General features: G+C 44.6%; 1 protein-coding gene across 2 annotated transcripts in view; it reads left to right on the forward strand.

Moving 5' to 3' along the window:
• The window catches only part of SERINC5 (serine incorporator 5), a 109,097-nt gene that overhangs the window by 38,826 nt on the left and 52,635 nt on the right, over nt 1-17,636 (forward strand). For both annotated transcript variants that reach the window (XM_010834584.1, XM_010834583.1), the window contains exon 2: nt 15,335-15,496. In XM_010834584.1, coding sequence (XP_010832886.1) covers nt 15,413-15,496 — 84 coding nt within the window. In that variant the 5' untranslated portion in view covers nt 15,335-15,412. The remainder of the gene's footprint in view (nt 1-15,334; nt 15,497-17,636) is intronic.

The raw sequence follows: 17,636 nt of genomic DNA on the forward strand, positions 1-17,636 counted from the left end.
GATCTAGGCCCTTAAATCTATTTCTCACTTGCACTGTATAATCATAAGGGATTTGATTTAGGTCATACCTGAATGGTCTAGTGGTTTTCCCTACTTTCTTCAATTTAAGTTTGAATTTGGCAATAAGGAGTTCATGGTCTGAGCCACAGTCAGCTTCTGGTCTTGTTTTTGCTGACTGTATAGAGCTTCTCCATCTTTGGCTGCAAAGAATATAATCAATCTGATTTCGGTGTTGACCATCTGGTGATGTCCATGTATAGAGTCTTCTCTTGTGTTGTTGGAAGAGGGTGTTTGCTATGACCAGTGCATTTTCTTGGCAAAACTCTATTAGTCTTTGCCCTGCTTCATTCCCTATTCCAGGGCCAAATTTGCCTGTTACTCCAGGTGTTTCTTGACTTCCTACTTTTGCATTCCAGTCCCCTATAATGAAAAGGACATCTTTTTTGGGCGTTAATTCTAAAAGGTCTTGTAGGTCTTCATAGAACCGTTCAAATTCAGCTTCTTCAGCGTTACTGGTTGGGGCATAGACTTGGATTACTGTGATATTGAATGGTTTGCCTTGGAAACGAACAGAGATCATTCTGTCATTTTTGAGATTGCATCCAAGTACTGCATTTCAGACTCTTTTGTTGACCATGATGGCTACTGCATTTCTTCTGAGGGATTCCTGCCCACAGTAGTAGATATAATGGTCATCTGAGTTAAATTCACCCATTCCAGTCCATTCAGTTCGCTGATTCCTAGAATGTCGACATTCACTCTTGCCATCTCTTGTTTGACCACTTCCAATTTGCCTTGATTCATGGACCTGACATTTCAGGTTCCTATGCAGTATTGCTCTTTACAGCATCGGACCTTGCTTCTATCACCAGTCACATCCAGAACTGGGTATTGTTTTTGCTTTGGCTCCATCCCTTCATTCTTTCTGGAGTTATTTCTCCACTGATCTCCAGTAGCATACTGGGCACCTACTGACCTGGGGAGTTTCTCTTTCAGCATCCTATCATTTTGCCTTTTCATACTGTTCATGGGGTTTTCAAGGCAAGAATACTGAAGTGGTTTGCCATTCCCTTCTCCAGTGGACCATATTCTGTCAGATCTCTCCACCATGACCCGCCCATCTTGGGTTGCCCCAGGGGCATGGCTTAGTTTCATTGAGTTAGACAAGGCTGTGGTCCTAGTCTGATTAGATTGACTAGTTTTCTGTGAGTATGGTTTCAGTGTGTTTGCCTCTGATGCCCTCTTGCAACACCTACCATCTTACTTGGGTTTCTCTTACCTTGGGTGTGGGGTATCTCTTCACGGCTGCTCCAGCAAAGCGCAGCCATTGCTCCTTACCTTGGACGAGGGATATCTCCTCACCGCTGCCCTTCCTGACCTTCAACGTGGGATAGCTCCTCTAGGCCCTCCTGCGCCCGCGCAGCCACGGCTCCTTGGACGTGGGATTGGTCCTCCTGGCCACCGCCCCTGGCCTCAGGCTTGGGGGCATAGGGTAGCTCCTCCCATCCGCCGCCCCTGGCCTCGGGCTTGGGGGCGTGGGGTATCTCTTCCCGCCCGCTGCCCCTGGCCTCGGGCTTGGGGGCGTGGGGTATCTCCTCCCGGCCACCGCCCCTGACCTCGGACTCGGGGTAACTCCTCTGGGCTGTTCCTGTGCCGTCGCAGTCTGGTCACTAAGAAGCACTTGGTAAATATGTGTTGTATCAATATGTAAGAACATCTGTAGTGTTGTGCATCCGTATGTTTTGTGCATTGGAGTTGCACATGGGATTTCATTTGGCGAGAAAGGAGTTCATGGCTAACCCCTTGAAACTGCTGGCCCACCTCAGCTCTGAGGTCATGGCCACTGGAATTGTTGAAACGATGTCATTTCTGTTCTCCTTCCCAGAGCATATTTGGCTCTGTGGCCTCCATCATTGCGCTTGGCAGGGTCTGGGGTTGGGCTGGAGAAAAGTACTTCTTAGAAAGGACTTGGCAGATTCTTCACTGCAGCATAATCTCCATGACACAATCAATCAGGGAAATTTTGGGTTTTGTGGTTCACTAACTGCTTGTTGATAAGCTGTTATGAAGTAGAACAAGCAGGATTTCCCCCCCACCTCTCCTTTTGATGAGAAGACTTAAAACTGACTTTTAAAAATGGTTTAAACTTAATGAGCACTTTCCTTCCCATCATCCCACACATTTCCATTTTGAATTTCAAGGTTTTGTTTTCTTGTACCATTTTCCCCCTAAACCTTGTTTAACTTGTCTTTCTCAGCCCTGTTCTGCTGCAGGTATTTGTGGCTTCAGTGGGTGCAAATGAATGTTCTGATCGCCTCCTTTGTTCCTTAGTGTCAATAAAGAGGGCTTGAGGAAAGTGCCTCCATGCACAGGAGACCACTTTTTCCCCAGTTGGTGGGATGCTTTCCTGGGCTCAGATCTCAGGAGTTTTTATTTATAAAATATTTTCCTTCAACAGGTGGAGTTACCATCCACATTAGAGCAGAAAATGAAAATATTATTATAAATGAGGTGTCATGATTTGCTCGCATCCCCCTCCCATCTTTATCTTTTCCACGTCTCCCTGATGGACTGAGGAGAAGGGGTGTCTCTGAGGAGGAAGGACGTGACTATAGTGATGTAGGTGATAAGTGCAGATGGCTTTCTTGGGAAGAGGGTGTTACCCTGTGCCAGGCTCTGTGCTAAGAACTTTCCCTTGAACTGATTCATGTAATCCTCAAAATAACCCTGTGAAGGCGGTACTTTTATACCCATTGAACAATGAGGTATTTGAAATGTGGAGAAGTAAAGAATTGGCCCAAGAGCCCATAACCAGGCTGCAATGGAGCTTGTGTGTGAACCCAGACAGCCTGGCCCCATTGGGAAGGGGAAGGGCAGTTGTCTGAGGTATTTCTGATTAACTCCACTTGTGTGTGTTAGGGGGTGGGGTGGTTGCTCCTGGCACATAGTACGTAAAGGCCAAGGATGCTGCTGCTAAACATCCCATAGCTCACAGGACGCCCCTCCCCACCCCCACGAAGAATTATGTGGCCCCCAGTGGTGCTGAGTTTGACAAACTCTTCTCTCGATGATCTGTCTCCCAGGAGAGTTTGTTTTCTATTAAACTGCCAGAAAGCAGAGTTAACCTTTTAACTTAAACTTTATAGATTGTCTCCACCAACCTACTAAAATATATCAAATGTGGTGTTTTTTTAGAAGATACATAAGCAGAGAGTGGTGTCAGGGAATGACTCAAAGAATCTGGCTGCTGTCCGAGAGCAGAGAACTTGATCGGCATTCCTTTGGTGCTGAAGGTAACATTAACCTTGTGAGAGACTCCCAGCAAGGGGGACAGTTTTGTCCAGATTCATTGTAACCTGAAAGCCAGTGCTGGCTTGGCAGGTGTTGGCTGATGGCCTGTCTTTGGCTGATTCAGTTTGGGTCCCAGTGGCTGTGGGTGCTCAGTGCTCTTGAAGGAAGGATGCTGACCCTTGACAGTTTTCATGGGATGCTGTTGAAACCAGCACATTCTGGAATGTTGAAACCTGTGTCAGAAACCCCTGTCCCAAATTCCTTTCTGATGCGCCTACAGAGTCCTGTCCCTACAGTTATGGAAGAGACTGTGAAACCCTTGGAGGTTTAAGGAATTCTCTGAGCTCAAAAGAGAAAAACTTAATCTGAAATGAAGGGAAGCACAAGAGCCAATTTCAGGTTCAGGCAAATACACAGCTTCTAATTCAACTCCTTGAATCCTTAGTAGCTATTAATTTTTCCCATTTCATTTTTTATTTGCTTCATAGTCTACCAAGTAGAGGTTTATTTATAGCAATTGAACTAAAAAATGTTACAAGGGTTAAAGAAATTTTAAGTTGAGGTAAAAAAATTTACCATCTTAACCATATTTAAAGATACAGCACAGTAGGAATTTTCTACTTTTATGACTCAGTTACAGTAATGGTTAACTCTATCTGTTTTCTACCAATTACATAGCTGAAGTAGATCTCATTTACTCGCTGGCTGATTCATTTAGCAAATATTTGAGTGTTTACCACCTATAAGGTAGAACAGCGATGTTATTTTGTTTTCTTCCAAAATAGAAACTTGAAGTGTTTTTCTAATTATAAGATATGTGCCTTTAAAATGTATTAAAAAAAAAAAAAGATATGTGCTTCTTGCAAAGAGTTCAGAAAATATGGAAAAGCATAGTCACTCATCATCCTGCAACTCTGTTAACTACTATTGATGCACTGATGTATCCTTCTAAATTGTTTTTTGTTGTTGTTATGGCGGATCTATGTCTTGTTATAATTTTACTCCAAATGCTATCATACTCTGTGTTTTTTGTTATTAACTATTTTCAGTTAATGCAGTGTGGATATCTTTCCATGGGCTTCCCAGGTGGCTCAGTGGCAAAGAATCCGCCTGCCAGTGCAGAAGATGCAAGAAACATGGGTTTGATCCCTGGGTTGGGAAGATCCCCTGGTGTAGGAAATGTCAACCAACTCCAGTATTCTTGCCTGGGATGAAAAGAGCTTGGCGGGCTGCAGTCCACAGGGTCACAAAGAGCTGGACATGACTAAGCAACCACGTGCGTGTGCGCGAGCACACACACACACACACAGACAGACACACGCACCTTTCCATGATGGCAATTTTTTCTGTATAATCAGCGGGTGCTTTGAATTCAATAAGATGAATGTACTATAATTTCAGTGATCAATACTCCTTCCAGTACAGAAAGGAACATCCAGGTTTCCTTTCTCTTAAACAAAATGTTATGTTAGTGTAAGTTCATGTGCCCAACGCATAGTGAAGCCAGACAAACCAAAACATCAGAGTTTGGAACAGAGAAAAGTTCATTGCAGGGCCATTCAAGGAGGTGGGTGGTTTGTGCCCAAACTCCCTGAAGAGTTCCAGCAAAGCGTTTTTTAAGGTGATCAGCTTGTGCACAGTTCTCTGAATGGCTGATGGTGAGGGGACAGGGTGACGTCATAGCGGTTAACATTATCAAGCCTTAGGCAGTAGTAGGTCTAGGGGCTAGGTGCTCATGGTCATCGAGTAGTTAGTGTCTTCCACTTGGTGGGGGTTTTCACATCTGTAAGACAACTCAGGAATGTCCATTAGATAGTGTTATCTAGGTACTTCGGAGAGGAGCTAAAGCAGAGGGTTTAGAGGATGGTTCCATGGGGCCTGTTGCTGCATTTCCAGGAATTAACATTGCACAGGAGGTATGTAGTATTGATATAGTAACCATTAGTTGAGTGAATGAATCACTTGGTTATTTCCACGGGATTAAGGGTAGGGCTTTAAAAATGGGATTGGACTTGGTGGTGAGGTGGGGAGCGTGGTGATGGGAGGGGCTGAGCTGCTTGGGCAGGTCTCTAATAGAGGTCCTCCAGGTCCACTGAAGCCAGAGGTTACCTGGAGAGAGGAGGGGCACGCAAAGGGAGATGGCTTCTTCAGATACTTGTTGAATGCTTTCTGTACCCCCGAGGACTTGCCACTTCCTCCCCACACAGCCGGTTTCCCTTCTGTAGGAAACCAAGGTTTCAGGCCCGTGTGGTCTGTGGTGCATCCTCTTTGTATACCAGCAGTGAGGGGAGCAGGTTTGCAAAAAGCCTACAGATTCAAATCCTGACTCTGCCACTGGCCAGTTCTGTAAGTGGGGGTGATATAACAGCTAGTGATAAAAGTTGTTGTACCTTACAAAGGGCACAGTGTTAGCTCTGGTTAGCTAATATTATTATGGATTAAATAAGCTTTACTAGGTTGCCCTACTTCTCTTCCTGTTTATTTATGTATTTGTGGCTGCACTGATTCTTTTTCATTACTGTGCTGCAACTGTCTTGAGTTGCAGTGAGTGGTGGCCGCTCTCTAGTGGTCGTACACAAGCTTCTCATTGTGGTGGCTTCTCCTGGCTCTGGGCACACAGGCTTCGGTAGTTACAGCACAAGGGCTCAGTCGTCATGGTGCATGGGCTTAGTTTCCCAGAGGCGTGTGGAAACTTCCCAGACCACGAGTTGAACCTGTATCCCCTGCATTGACAGGTCGATTCTTCATCACTGTACCACCAGGCAGGTCCTGCCCTATATTCTTTTGAGTGGGAGAAATCCAATAAGCCCTAAACAAACCAGCTTATTAACATATACATAGTATGTGTTGCATTTTCTAAAACATGATCATTGTGTGAATTAGTGACTACCTGCCACCTGTATTTCTTATGCAGTAAGATACTTCCTTATTGAGCAGAGTAGTTGAGTGTTCTTACTGTAGCTTTCAAGGCACATCATTACCACGCAAAGCTACTGGGAACAGGCAGCACGTGGCACCATGTTGGCAAGAGTTGCCGTTTACCACTCCCTGCCTCCTGGTTGTAGTGAAGGAAAAGGTCTGTGTGAGCTCAATGGGAAGATGTTTCTGAGCATAGAGTGAGGAGAATGAGCTGCAGATGGCTGGTTGTGGAGACCCAGATTTAAATAAATACTGCTGTCAAAGTAGAATCAGTTCTTCCTTACCAATGCTGACTGCTGGTGATTCATAGAAAGTCCTGAAGCCTCAAAGGAGAAGGAAGGCAAGCAGGCTGTGACAGGGCATGAGTAGGATATTGTGTGTCCCCAAAAGATGTGGAGATCAAAATTAAAAGAGAGCACAATTTACTTTTATAAAATATTCTGAGCCTACTTTTATGTCTTGAGTATTTTTCTTCTGTTTTCTTGGTGTTACATGCCCCCGGCTTGCACAGGAACACCTGGGTTCTGCTTCCAACAGCTTCAACATCTTCAGTTTTTTAGGAACTTGCTGCTGCTGCTCTATCCCCTCACTATTTATTAAGGGACAATATTATAATTATTGCAGTTAACAAAAATCTCTGTGAAGTCTTTCCCTCAGTTCTGTTGGGCTCCTGCATTTCCAAGTCAGGAAAAGGACAGAATGAAGATCCATGTCAGATTTGAAGTGTTCTTTCCTTTTGAAGTTTGAACTCAGTTTAGGGCTGTCCAGAGCTCTCGTGGAATAAGTCTGAATAAATGCTAGGAATCCCTAGGCTTCCACTGCAGGGGGGCATGGGTTCGATCCCTGATTGAAGAACTAAGATATCTGGCAAGCTGTGAGGTATGCCGAAAGAGTTGTTTTCCCCAAACTAAAGCACTGGAACTAAAAATGTGTCCTGAGTTTGGAGTGATTCTTGTAACAAAAGTGTCCTATGCAACGTGTTTGCCTTCCTAAGTGGAAGGAAGGGAACCCGAGGTAATGGGATGCCTGATCCATGATGATGAACGTGTTTTGGCACTGCCTCGGGAGCTAAACATTGCAGACATAGTTTGGAAAGCAGTGCTGCAGGGATGCTCATAGAACCCACGGCTACGCGAGGAGCCTTTGACTGCTCCACTTTTTAATTCTTCTCTTTCTGATTGATCTTTCTGCCTTCGTGCTTTGGGCTTATTAACCCAGTGTGCTTGCCTCTTGCAGGTCATTTTCAACATCTGAGAGTTTATGGATGGGAGAGGTCAGGTCACCTCTTGCAGGGATGACCAGACTCTAGCAGGGATGCCTCCGTGCCTCTGGCACCTGGCGCTCATTGGTGCTTGCATGTCCCCTGTGGAGTGAGACATTCAGCCTTAGAACCCACCTCAGGACTGCCATTGCCAATGAGTTGAGCAAGAGATGAAACCTCTTTACCTATCCTCTGCTAGGCTCTTTCAGTGTGCAGATGAGGAAAACCAAGTCCCAGAGCTGCACAGAGTTAGAGTCCAGGCCCTCTGGTTCTCAGACCTGTACTCTTTCACCAGTGGGCTTACACAAGCCTGTTGGAATTGTGAAGACCAGACCTGAGGGAGGGAGAGGGGAACTCTTACAAGATACATGTGTATTTATTTACACGGATTTTATGATTCTCTGACATCTCTTTGGCTTTCTTTCTGATTTCTTGCTATTTCCAACTGGTGGTGGTGTCAGCAGGGAATTCTAGATAATATAGAAATTGTGCTTTTTAATTTAACAAAAGAAGAGCCTGGAAGTTACTACCAGTCCTAACTCATGTTTCACTCTGTGATCATTTCCTCATGTGCCTGGCATCAGTCCTTAGAAGAACTCTCAACGTGTTGACTTAAAAAAAAAAAAAATTGTGCAACGTGAGAGTTGTGAGTCAAGTACTACTTGGGGCAAAATGAGGACTGCAGCCCGGGAGAGGGCACCTCAGATAGCTCTGAGAGACTGCTCAAAAGAGGTAGGGGAGAAGCACAGGATCGATGTGATTTTGGTAAAGGGGGTGTACATACAATCAAGCACGTTTATTTTTAGGAGGTTTCTACTAGTCTTGTGGAGCTTCTGTTAGTCACAAGAAAGAGTCATCACCATGAAGGATTTTAGTGCTTCTGTAGACATGAGGACATATAAGAATTGGGCTCATAAAATCAGCTCCTGAGAATATGCAACCATCTGAAGACCTGTCCTGCCAGTTTTCCTGGCTCAAAGATGCTGCACTTCTGCTCTCCACCCTGAACTCCTTCAGTGGGTGTTGAGGTCAGCCGCTACAGCAGCACATGACTTAATCCTTGCAGAGGTGGATGGCAAGCAAGCACCCAGGACAAGTGACGATTTATGATTGACAAGCCCAAGGCCAGTGGGGAGGACAGAAAGGGAGACTGGTATTTATTATTGTGGGGAGTGTGTGTGTGTTTGTGTGTGTGTATTCTCCTTAGATAAGAGAGGAAAACTCACACTAAAGGGAAGGCCCAGCTCCAGGCAGCAGCAAGAGGCTGGCTGATCCTTTCTTGTGGACTCTGCCCACCATCCTCTTTGAAAAAAAAGCACCTTCTACTTAGAAAAGCCTTTACTCTTCATGCTGTGGTTATTTCGAAGAAAGTTAGATGTAGGGTGTGAACAGCTCTTTGAAATTTTTCCTTTTTCAGTGTATTTGAAGGAGGGAGAGTTCTTCAGAAAGAAAGAAATCACACAAGTCAATGCCACATTGCAAATACTTCTGTATCAATATCTCAAAACATAGTTACTTTTCTTAAATAGTCTATTTTTTTTTCTTAATCACAAGGGTGATACACACACATGGTTAAAAACCCAAACAGGGGAGCAGAACTGTGAGGCATAGCTGTCTTATTTCCCCCCCGACATGGAGGCCCAGCCTCCTAGGCCCACCCTCCAGCTGATTGATGTTAGTGGTCTTTGTATCCACACACCCCACTTTTAGATATGCATAACTATAAAGTATCCGGCTCTACTGACTGTATTACTTTACTGTCATAACCAGGTACCACAGACTGGGTGGTATAAATAAACAACCGACATTTAATTGTTCACAGATCTGGGGGCTAGAAGTCCAGGATCATGAGAGGCTTCTCTCCTTGACTCATAGGTGGCTGACTACCTCCTGTGGCTTCACATGGTCTTCCTTTTGAGTGTGTCCGTGTCCTGATCTCTTCTTCTTATAAGGACCCCAGTCATACTGGATTAGGGCCCACCCGATGACCTTGTTTAATCTTAACTACCTCTTTCAGGGCCCTCTGTCCAAATAGTCACGTGCAGAGATACAGAGGATTAGGACTTCAGCATATGACAGGAGGGATGAGTGTAAGGACACAATTCTGCCCACAGTGCTGCCTTCTTCTTTCAAACTATGTCCTGCTGTGTGGAGAGTCCATAATTAATTTATTCAGTCCCTGTGCAGCTGGAGAATAAGACTGTTTTTATGCTTTTAATGAGCAACCTTATACTTAAATCTCTGTGTCCTTGTGTAATCATACCTGCAGGATGAACTTCTAGAAGAATTGTAAACAGGGTCCTCCCAAAGGATTGTCTTGGGTTCCTCTTGAATGTATACTGATTTCTTGTGGGGAAAGATTGTGTGCAGTATCTACAAATTCAAGGCCTTTGTAATGAGCCCTCTGCGATACAGTGTGGGCGTGAGAGAGGCAGAGCACAGCATGTGCCATGTGCCTTTTGCCTTCTGCAGCGGGGTCGTGAGCCCTTTCCTTTGAGGAGTGTTGCTGTTAGGAATTTATCATATGTTATTCATTTAGCATCCGTTTATTGAGCCATTGATTGGCACTGTTTTGTTCATATGTTGTTTGTTTTTTGATAGATTTTATTTTTAAAATGTTCAGAGTTCCAGCAAAATGGAGAAGAAGAGACAGAGACTTCAAACATAATCCGTGCTTCCTCACCCCACCATAGCTCTCCCACTGTTCACACCCCTCACTACAGTGGTACATTCACCCCACCACAGCTCTCCCATTATTCACCCTCCCCCTGCCAGAGTGGTACATTCATTACACAGCTCTCCCACTAGTCACACCCCCCGCTAGAGTGGTACCTTCATTACACACACAGCTCTCCCACTAGTCACACCCCCCGCTAGAGTGGTACCTTCATCACACACACAGCTCTCCCACTAGTCACACCCCCCGCTAGAGTGGTACCTTCATCACACACACAGCTCTCCCACTAGTCACACCCCCCGCTAGAGTGGTACCTTCATCACACACACAGCTCTCCCACTAGTCACACCCCCCGCTAGAGTGGTACCTTCATCACACACACAGCTCTCCCACTAGTCACACCCCCCGCTAGAGTGGTACCTTCATCACACACACAGCTCTCCCACTAGTCACACCCCCCGCTAGAGTGGTACCTTCATCACACACACAGCTCTCCCACTAGTCACACCCCCCGCTAGAGTGGTACCTTCATCACACACACAGCTCTCCCACTAGTCACAGCCCCCGCTAGAGTGGTACCTTCATTACACACACAGCTCTCCCATTATTCACCCCTGACCCCTCCGCCAGAGTGCTACATTCTTTACACAGCTCTCCCACTATTCACACCCCCTGCTAGAGTGGTACCTTCATCACACACACAGCTCTCCCACCAATCACACCCCCAACCAGAGTGGTACATTCATTACACAGCTCTCCCACTATTCAAACCCCCTGCCATAGTGGTACGTTAGGTACAACCAGTGATCTACGTGGACACTTCATTATCATCTAAAGTCCACCAAACATTAGGTTTCACTCTGGGTGTTGCACATTCTGCCTTTGTTTTTTCTACCATTTCAGTAGAAAGTTTAAGTCCTTTGGAATCAGGAGTAACAAGACACAGACATTCATCTCCAAGCTGGTGACAGCCCCAGAAGTTAGACTTGCTAGGAATTGATTTCTCCAGTTTTGAAGTTGTAGGTTTGGGGAGTGCCATGTATGCAGGTCAAGAAACAACAGAACTGGACATGGAACAATAGACTGGTTCCAATTGGGAAAGGAGTACGCCAAGGGTGTACATTATCACCCTGCTTATTTAACTTATATGAAGAGTACATCATGTGAAATGCCAGGCTGGATGAAGCACAAGCTGGAATCAAGAATGCTGGGAGAAATATCAATAACCACAGGTATGCAGATGATACCACCCTTAGGCAAAAAGTGAAGAGGAACTAAAGAGCCTCTTGAAGGTGAAAGAGGAGAGTGAAAAAGCTGGCTTAAAATTCAACATTCAAAAAATGAAGCTCATAGCATCTGGTCCCATCACTTCATGGCAGTATGATGGGGAAACAATGGAAACAGTGACAGACTTTATTTTCTTGGGCTTCAAAATCACTGCAGATGGTGACTGCAGCCATGAAATTAAAAGACACTTGCTCTTTGAAAGAAAAGCTATGACCAACCTAAATAGCATATTAAAAAGCAGAGATATTACTTTGCCAACAAAGGTCCGTCTAGTCAAAGCTATGGTTTTTCCAATACTCAAGTATGGGTGTGAGAGTTAGACTATAAAGAAAGCTGAGCACCGAAGAATTGGTGCTTTTGAACTGTGGTGCTGGAGAAGACTCTTGAGAATCCCTTGGACTGCAAGGAGATCCAGCCAGGCAATCCTAAAGGAAATCAGTTCTGAATATTCATTGGAAGGACTGATGCTGAAGCTCCAATACTTTGGCCGCCCGATGCGAAGAATGGACTCATTTGAAAAGACCCGGATGCTGGGAAAGATTGAAGGCAGGAGGAGAAGGGGACAACAGAGGACAAGATGGTTGGACAGCATCACGGACTCAATGGACATGAGTTTGAGCAAGCTCTGGGAGAAGGTGAAAGACAAGGAAGCCTGGCATGCTGCAGTCCATGGGGTCACAAAGAGTCAGACATGACTGAGCAACTGAACAACAAATCCCCGGAGTAATAAAGCTGTAAATGTCAGGGAATAAAAGATAAACCCATTTTATAAATTATACTCTTCCAGAAGGAAGGGGTAAGTCAGCAGGGTTGCGAGATTTTCCCTGATGCTAACATAACATTACTTTTATGGATGCTGTTTTGAATTTCCACTTCCATGTCGATGATAGCTTAAGAAAATGAGATGTAAGAGACGGGGGTTTGTTCTCTGGGTTGAGAAGATCTCCTGGAGGAGGGCATGGCAACCAACTCCAGTGTTCTTGCCTGGAGAATCTCATGGACAGAGGAGCCTGGCAGGCTACAGTCCGTGGGGTTGCAAAGAGTCGGATGTGACTGAAGTGACTTAGCATGCATGTAGTACACTTTCACTGTTTGTGATTGGCCTAGTTTTCTTTGATAAATAACTTGTAGGCCAGTAGAGCTCTGCTATTTGATTCTAATATTAGGTGTGTGTGTATATATGTGCACACATCTATATCTGTCTATCTGTCTGTATGTATGTGTGTGTGTATGTGGTGGTGGTTTAGTTGCTAAGTCATATCTGACTCTTTTGTGACCCAATGGACTATAGCCCGCTGGCTGCTCTGTCCATAGGATTTCCCAGGCAAGAATACTGGAGTGGATTGCCATTTCCTCCTCTAGGGGACCCAGGGATCAAACTCGCATCTCCTGCATTGCAGGTGGATTCTTTATCACTGGGCCACCAGGGAAACTCATATGTATATGCACATAAATACCATATACAGAGTGAAAGTGAAAAATAAGGAGAATTTTGTTGATTTTTTTTTAAAAAAAAATGCACAAAATGAGAGTTGCAATTTAAGTTTTCTTTAGGGGCAAAATAAGGAATGTAGCCTGGGAGACAGCATTTCAGATAGTTCTGAGAACCTGCTCTGAGGAAGTGAGGGGAAGCTAGGATATATAGGAGCTTTGCAACAAAGGGCAGGCAGTCTGAATATCAGAAGATTACTATCCCCAGAAATTTGCTATGTATAGGGAGATGCAAGAGTTGGGTCTCATTGAAATTATTCCTTTGATATAGATCTCAGCTATTTGGGGCAAGTATCTTGTGTTTTCACATCCTGAGTTTCCTCAGAGCTCCTGGCTCACATGGAGACTGCAATTGCTGATGACTGTCACATACTGGTTTACTGATATGGCAGGAAATAGTTCCATTTTCCAACTAAAAAATTAGCTCTATACAATGATACATGACTTTAAAATGATAGGATTAAACCAATATGATTTTCTCTTCATTTTCCATAATCATATTCCTCTGTTACTATTTGTCTTTAAATGATCAATTAGGCTCACATTATATCTGCATCTGTTCATTTTTCCCTCTGTGGAGATAGTTAAGTGTAAAGGTTGATTCTGCTGTGGGTAAGTTCTGTCATGATATGTATCAACTGCTTCTAAATATTTCTTTTTCCATGTAGGATAAATATTTGATCACATTTGAATTTGAAATACAGTAAAACTGGTTATCTAAGACCATGGAGCTTAAAGAGTTAGCAACCAGTGAATGAGGCAGTTGGGAAGGAATTTGAGAGGCAGAGGAGGGAGGCAGGGCTGGGAGAGGAGCCAGCTAGGCCAGTGGGAGGAGAAAAGAGGGAGCTGCGAGGGAGAGAAAAGAAAAATTGGGGCATATGAGTGGAAAGGAATCAGTAAATCAAAGACAGAGACTGTGGATGAGTGAACTGTGAAGGAAGGTGGCCTGTAAGAACACCATAAAGGCAGCAGTGTTCGGGTTCCACTGTGTAATCTGTTAGCTCAGCCCAGTAGAGTAGCTGATCTTGCAAAGCAGTGGCCCAGCCTTATGAGGCAAGAAGAGTCTTGAGGAAAATGACTTAGAAAACTGCATGTGAGATGGAAAGAGTGCATTAGGAAATTTCAAGTCATGAAATAGTGCAGAATGACAAAGGGCTTAAACAACAGCGATGTCATTAAGTAGACTAAATAATTTGGGAAATGTGTATGTTTCCAAGATCTGTCCTGATGATTACAGCCTGTTGTCATCTTACTCCCGTGATCTCTTCTTACCGTAAGTGATGTTTATAGTGTAGCCTTCTAATTGATGCTTGTTTTGAAGCCGTGCAAAACTCTGAACTTCCTGCTAAATCATGATTAAAAGATTGCATTGTTAGGTTTTTATATATAGTGTTAAAACACCTAGGTTTGGTGGTTATTTGTAGTTTATGGTAATCTCTTTTGTATTCTTCTCTATTTACTAAAGAGTAATTTCTCCCTAAAACCAGGTATGTCTGATTAGGTTATCCAAGAGACCAGCAGTACATTAAGTACTGTTAACACCCTTTACCCCTAATATATGAGGAATCTGAGTCTTGAAAAGTAAGGAAACTTGCTTGGGGCTCATTGCTAATAGGTTACAGAGCCAGATCCCAAAACTAGGCTGGCTGAATACTTTGAGCTTTTAACAACACTGTGTTCTCTTGCCTGGTGCTTACTAAAAAATAGTTTCCTTTTAGGGCAGTGAAAATACTCTAATACTATAATGAGGATCAATATCATTGGACATTTATCTAAACCCGTTACATACAGGATACCATGTATGAACGCCTTATGTTAACCATGGACTTGCTGTGATTTTGAGATGCCAGTGCAAGTTCATCCTTGGTAAAATTTTTAAAAAATGTACCATTCTGGTCAATGATATTGCTAGTGGGAGAGACTATACATGTGTGGGAACAGACTCATTAGCCTCAAGCCCACCCTTCCTGTGTGAATCTCTGAGAGGTGCCTGTGTCTTTTGTGCTTCCTGTTTGTGGTAATCCACAACCCGCTCCAGCCCCCGCCCCGACCCCCACCACGCCACACAGTTCGTTCTTTGGCTATGAGCTTCTTGGTTTTCCCGTCCTTCCCGCTTTACTTAGTTCTTCTTCTAGTTCTTGGCTTCTTGTGCTCTTCCCTGATTGTTTTTGTCTGAGTGATCACAGTGCTTCGGGGGAAGGGTGCCTTTTCTGTTTAGCTATTGGACATCTCCCAAGCCTCACCATGTTTATTAAAGACAATATCAGACCAATCCTGGCGACAGCTTTGTTCACACACATCCTATGGGTGGGACGCTTCGGAAGGATGGTAGCTCACCTGCAGAGGCCTGGGCTCAGTAGGTCTATAAAGGAGAGGCTCTGAGAAGACTCTCTGTGTTCCTTTCCTAGTTGGCCTGCTGCTGTGGGAACGCTGGCTGCTCCTACTGCTGTGGCCCCAAGGTCCGTCAGTCCCGGAGTACCCGCTTCATGTACGCGCTCTACTTCATCCTGGTCGTCATCATCTGCTGCATCATGATGTCCAACACCGTGGCCAACGAGATGAGGGAGCACGTGAGTCAGCCCCTTCCACTCTGCCCATCACCAGCAATGGTTAATGAGGGGGTGTGGGAAGCATTCAGTGTAGAGCATGGGGCCCAGCCACCCAGGGTGGTTTGGGGTTATACCTGCTCTTCCTGAGCCTTGCTGAAGTCTCTTCAATGCTTTCTCTCTAAGCGGGCAAACCTTTCCCCATCTTGATCTTTAGTGGTAGGTCAGATGCCTTCTGATGCTTTTGGTGGAGAAGATTGTGTGTTGTCTTAGCTTTGTTGATGGCTGTTCCTGATGGGATGTGTAGTCTTTCCCTGTAGACTTCTGCACTTTTCCCTTGTCCTAAGGATGACTGCCAGTGTCTCCAGTCACAGCTATTATATAAACACTTAACGTGGCCAGGGTGGTAAAGCCCAGACCATCCCACACATAATGAGGAGTGGGCTAAAGGGCGGGTTTTACTTTTCTGGGCATGTCACTTGTAGGGTGGATGTTTCCAGGGTTGAAGGATGGATTTTCTTCCAGTCATTGCCTGGGCAGTATCTGGAAGGTATCCCTAGTATGTGATTCTGAGAGAGACACATATAGGACCTTTTTCTGGAATTTCCTCATAATGGGCCTGATGGTGGGGGGTTGAGTTGGGGATTCTGAGGGAGCCCAATAAATAATGCCATCCTTCCCTTCTCAGGTTCTGAATAAACTGACAAAAAATACTACAATGTCAGCAGGTAGATACAAACATCACTTTTATCCCCCAAAAGCTGGTATAAGACAGCATGACTCATATTTGCAAGGAAGTGGGCTTCCTACTACTGAACCCCAAAACGAGTCAGACTTAACTCACCTGGGGACCCCACCTGAGCCAGGGAACACTTCCTCTGCAGGGGCACATTTGCTGTAGGCGTGTTCTCTGGGGGCAGCTCTCCTCGGAGGGAACGGGGGAGAAGAAGAAAGGCTGACCAGCCAGACCCCATTTGCCCCACAGGCTTAGCGCTTAGCACTGCATCCAGGGGCCCATACCCATCTTCCCTTGCCCAAAGGAGCAAGGTCAGACAGTGCCCTGCTGGAACCATGGAGATGGTGCTACCAGGAGCAACTCCCAAGGAAGTGTTTGTTCCCCCCAACCTTAGGCTGCAAGTGCAGACTATTTTAAATGTACTCAAGGGCTTCAGAAAAACCATTTTCTTAGACGTAGTTGTTATAGTCTTACCCATTAGTTAAGGTAGGCCCTTGGAAGTTTTCTGTAGGGTAAGGCTCTTATTACTGGTTGTATGGTCTGGAATATATTAGAACTAATGTCAAAATTTGTGAAATTTAGATTCTTCTCTGATTGCTTTAATCATGGATCTCTGCTCAATAAAGCCCTGCATTGGGAGCTATGGGGCCTTCAAACTTGAGAGAAAAGGAGCTTATAACTCAGAAGGCTGGTATAAAGTCTCCTAAGGCTTAAAGCCAGGTAGAAATTGTGCCATATGAGAGGATGCCTGAAGTGCTGTGAAGTTAGGCGGCAGGGAGACCAAGGGCCAAGGCTGCCTTGCTTGACTGCACCAGGTCCTGCTATATCTCAGGTGCGTTTGCCACTCATCTCTTCCTCTTACCATGGCTTAATCTTGAATGTTTGTGATAAGAAGTTTGAGAGGAGGAATATTTGAAACAGTAGATGTAACTCTTACTTTGATTACTTCTGCTTTTCAGGTAACTTAATGTTCTCCTTTTAAATGAACAGGCATTGGCTTAGGGACCCCGCGTGTCACTCTGGGAGAAATTGCCAGTGTGTCCATGGGACGCTTAAGAAACTTTCAGTCTCTGTAAATTAGGCTTTGGATCTCAGAAACACAATCTCTTTAGAGAGAAACCCATCAAAAATGTTACTGGAGGTAAAGCTAATTTGGGAACGAAGGGACATATTTTAGATGTGAGTTTAATAATAATAATTTGTAACATTTGATTGCCATCCAAGTAACCTACCTCATGGAACAGTCCTCAACAACTCCAGCCAGTATTTATGGCTTCTGGCTGTTTGCAGAACATTTAAGAAACAGAAGATTTGGTTGGGTTTTTTTTTGTTGTTTTTTGTTTTTTGTTTTAAGAAAAAAAAATGGGGGTGAGAAACAGAAGGTGCTGACCAATGTTGCTAGGGAAGGCTTCATGAAAGCTGTGACTC

This window comes from Bison bison, unplaced genomic scaffold (genome assembly GCF_000754665.1).
Source record: "Bison bison bison isolate TAMUID 2011002044 unplaced genomic scaffold, Bison_UMD1.0 scf7180017864034, whole genome shotgun sequence".
NCBI lineage: Eukaryota > Metazoa > Chordata > Mammalia > Artiodactyla > Bovidae > Bison > Bison bison.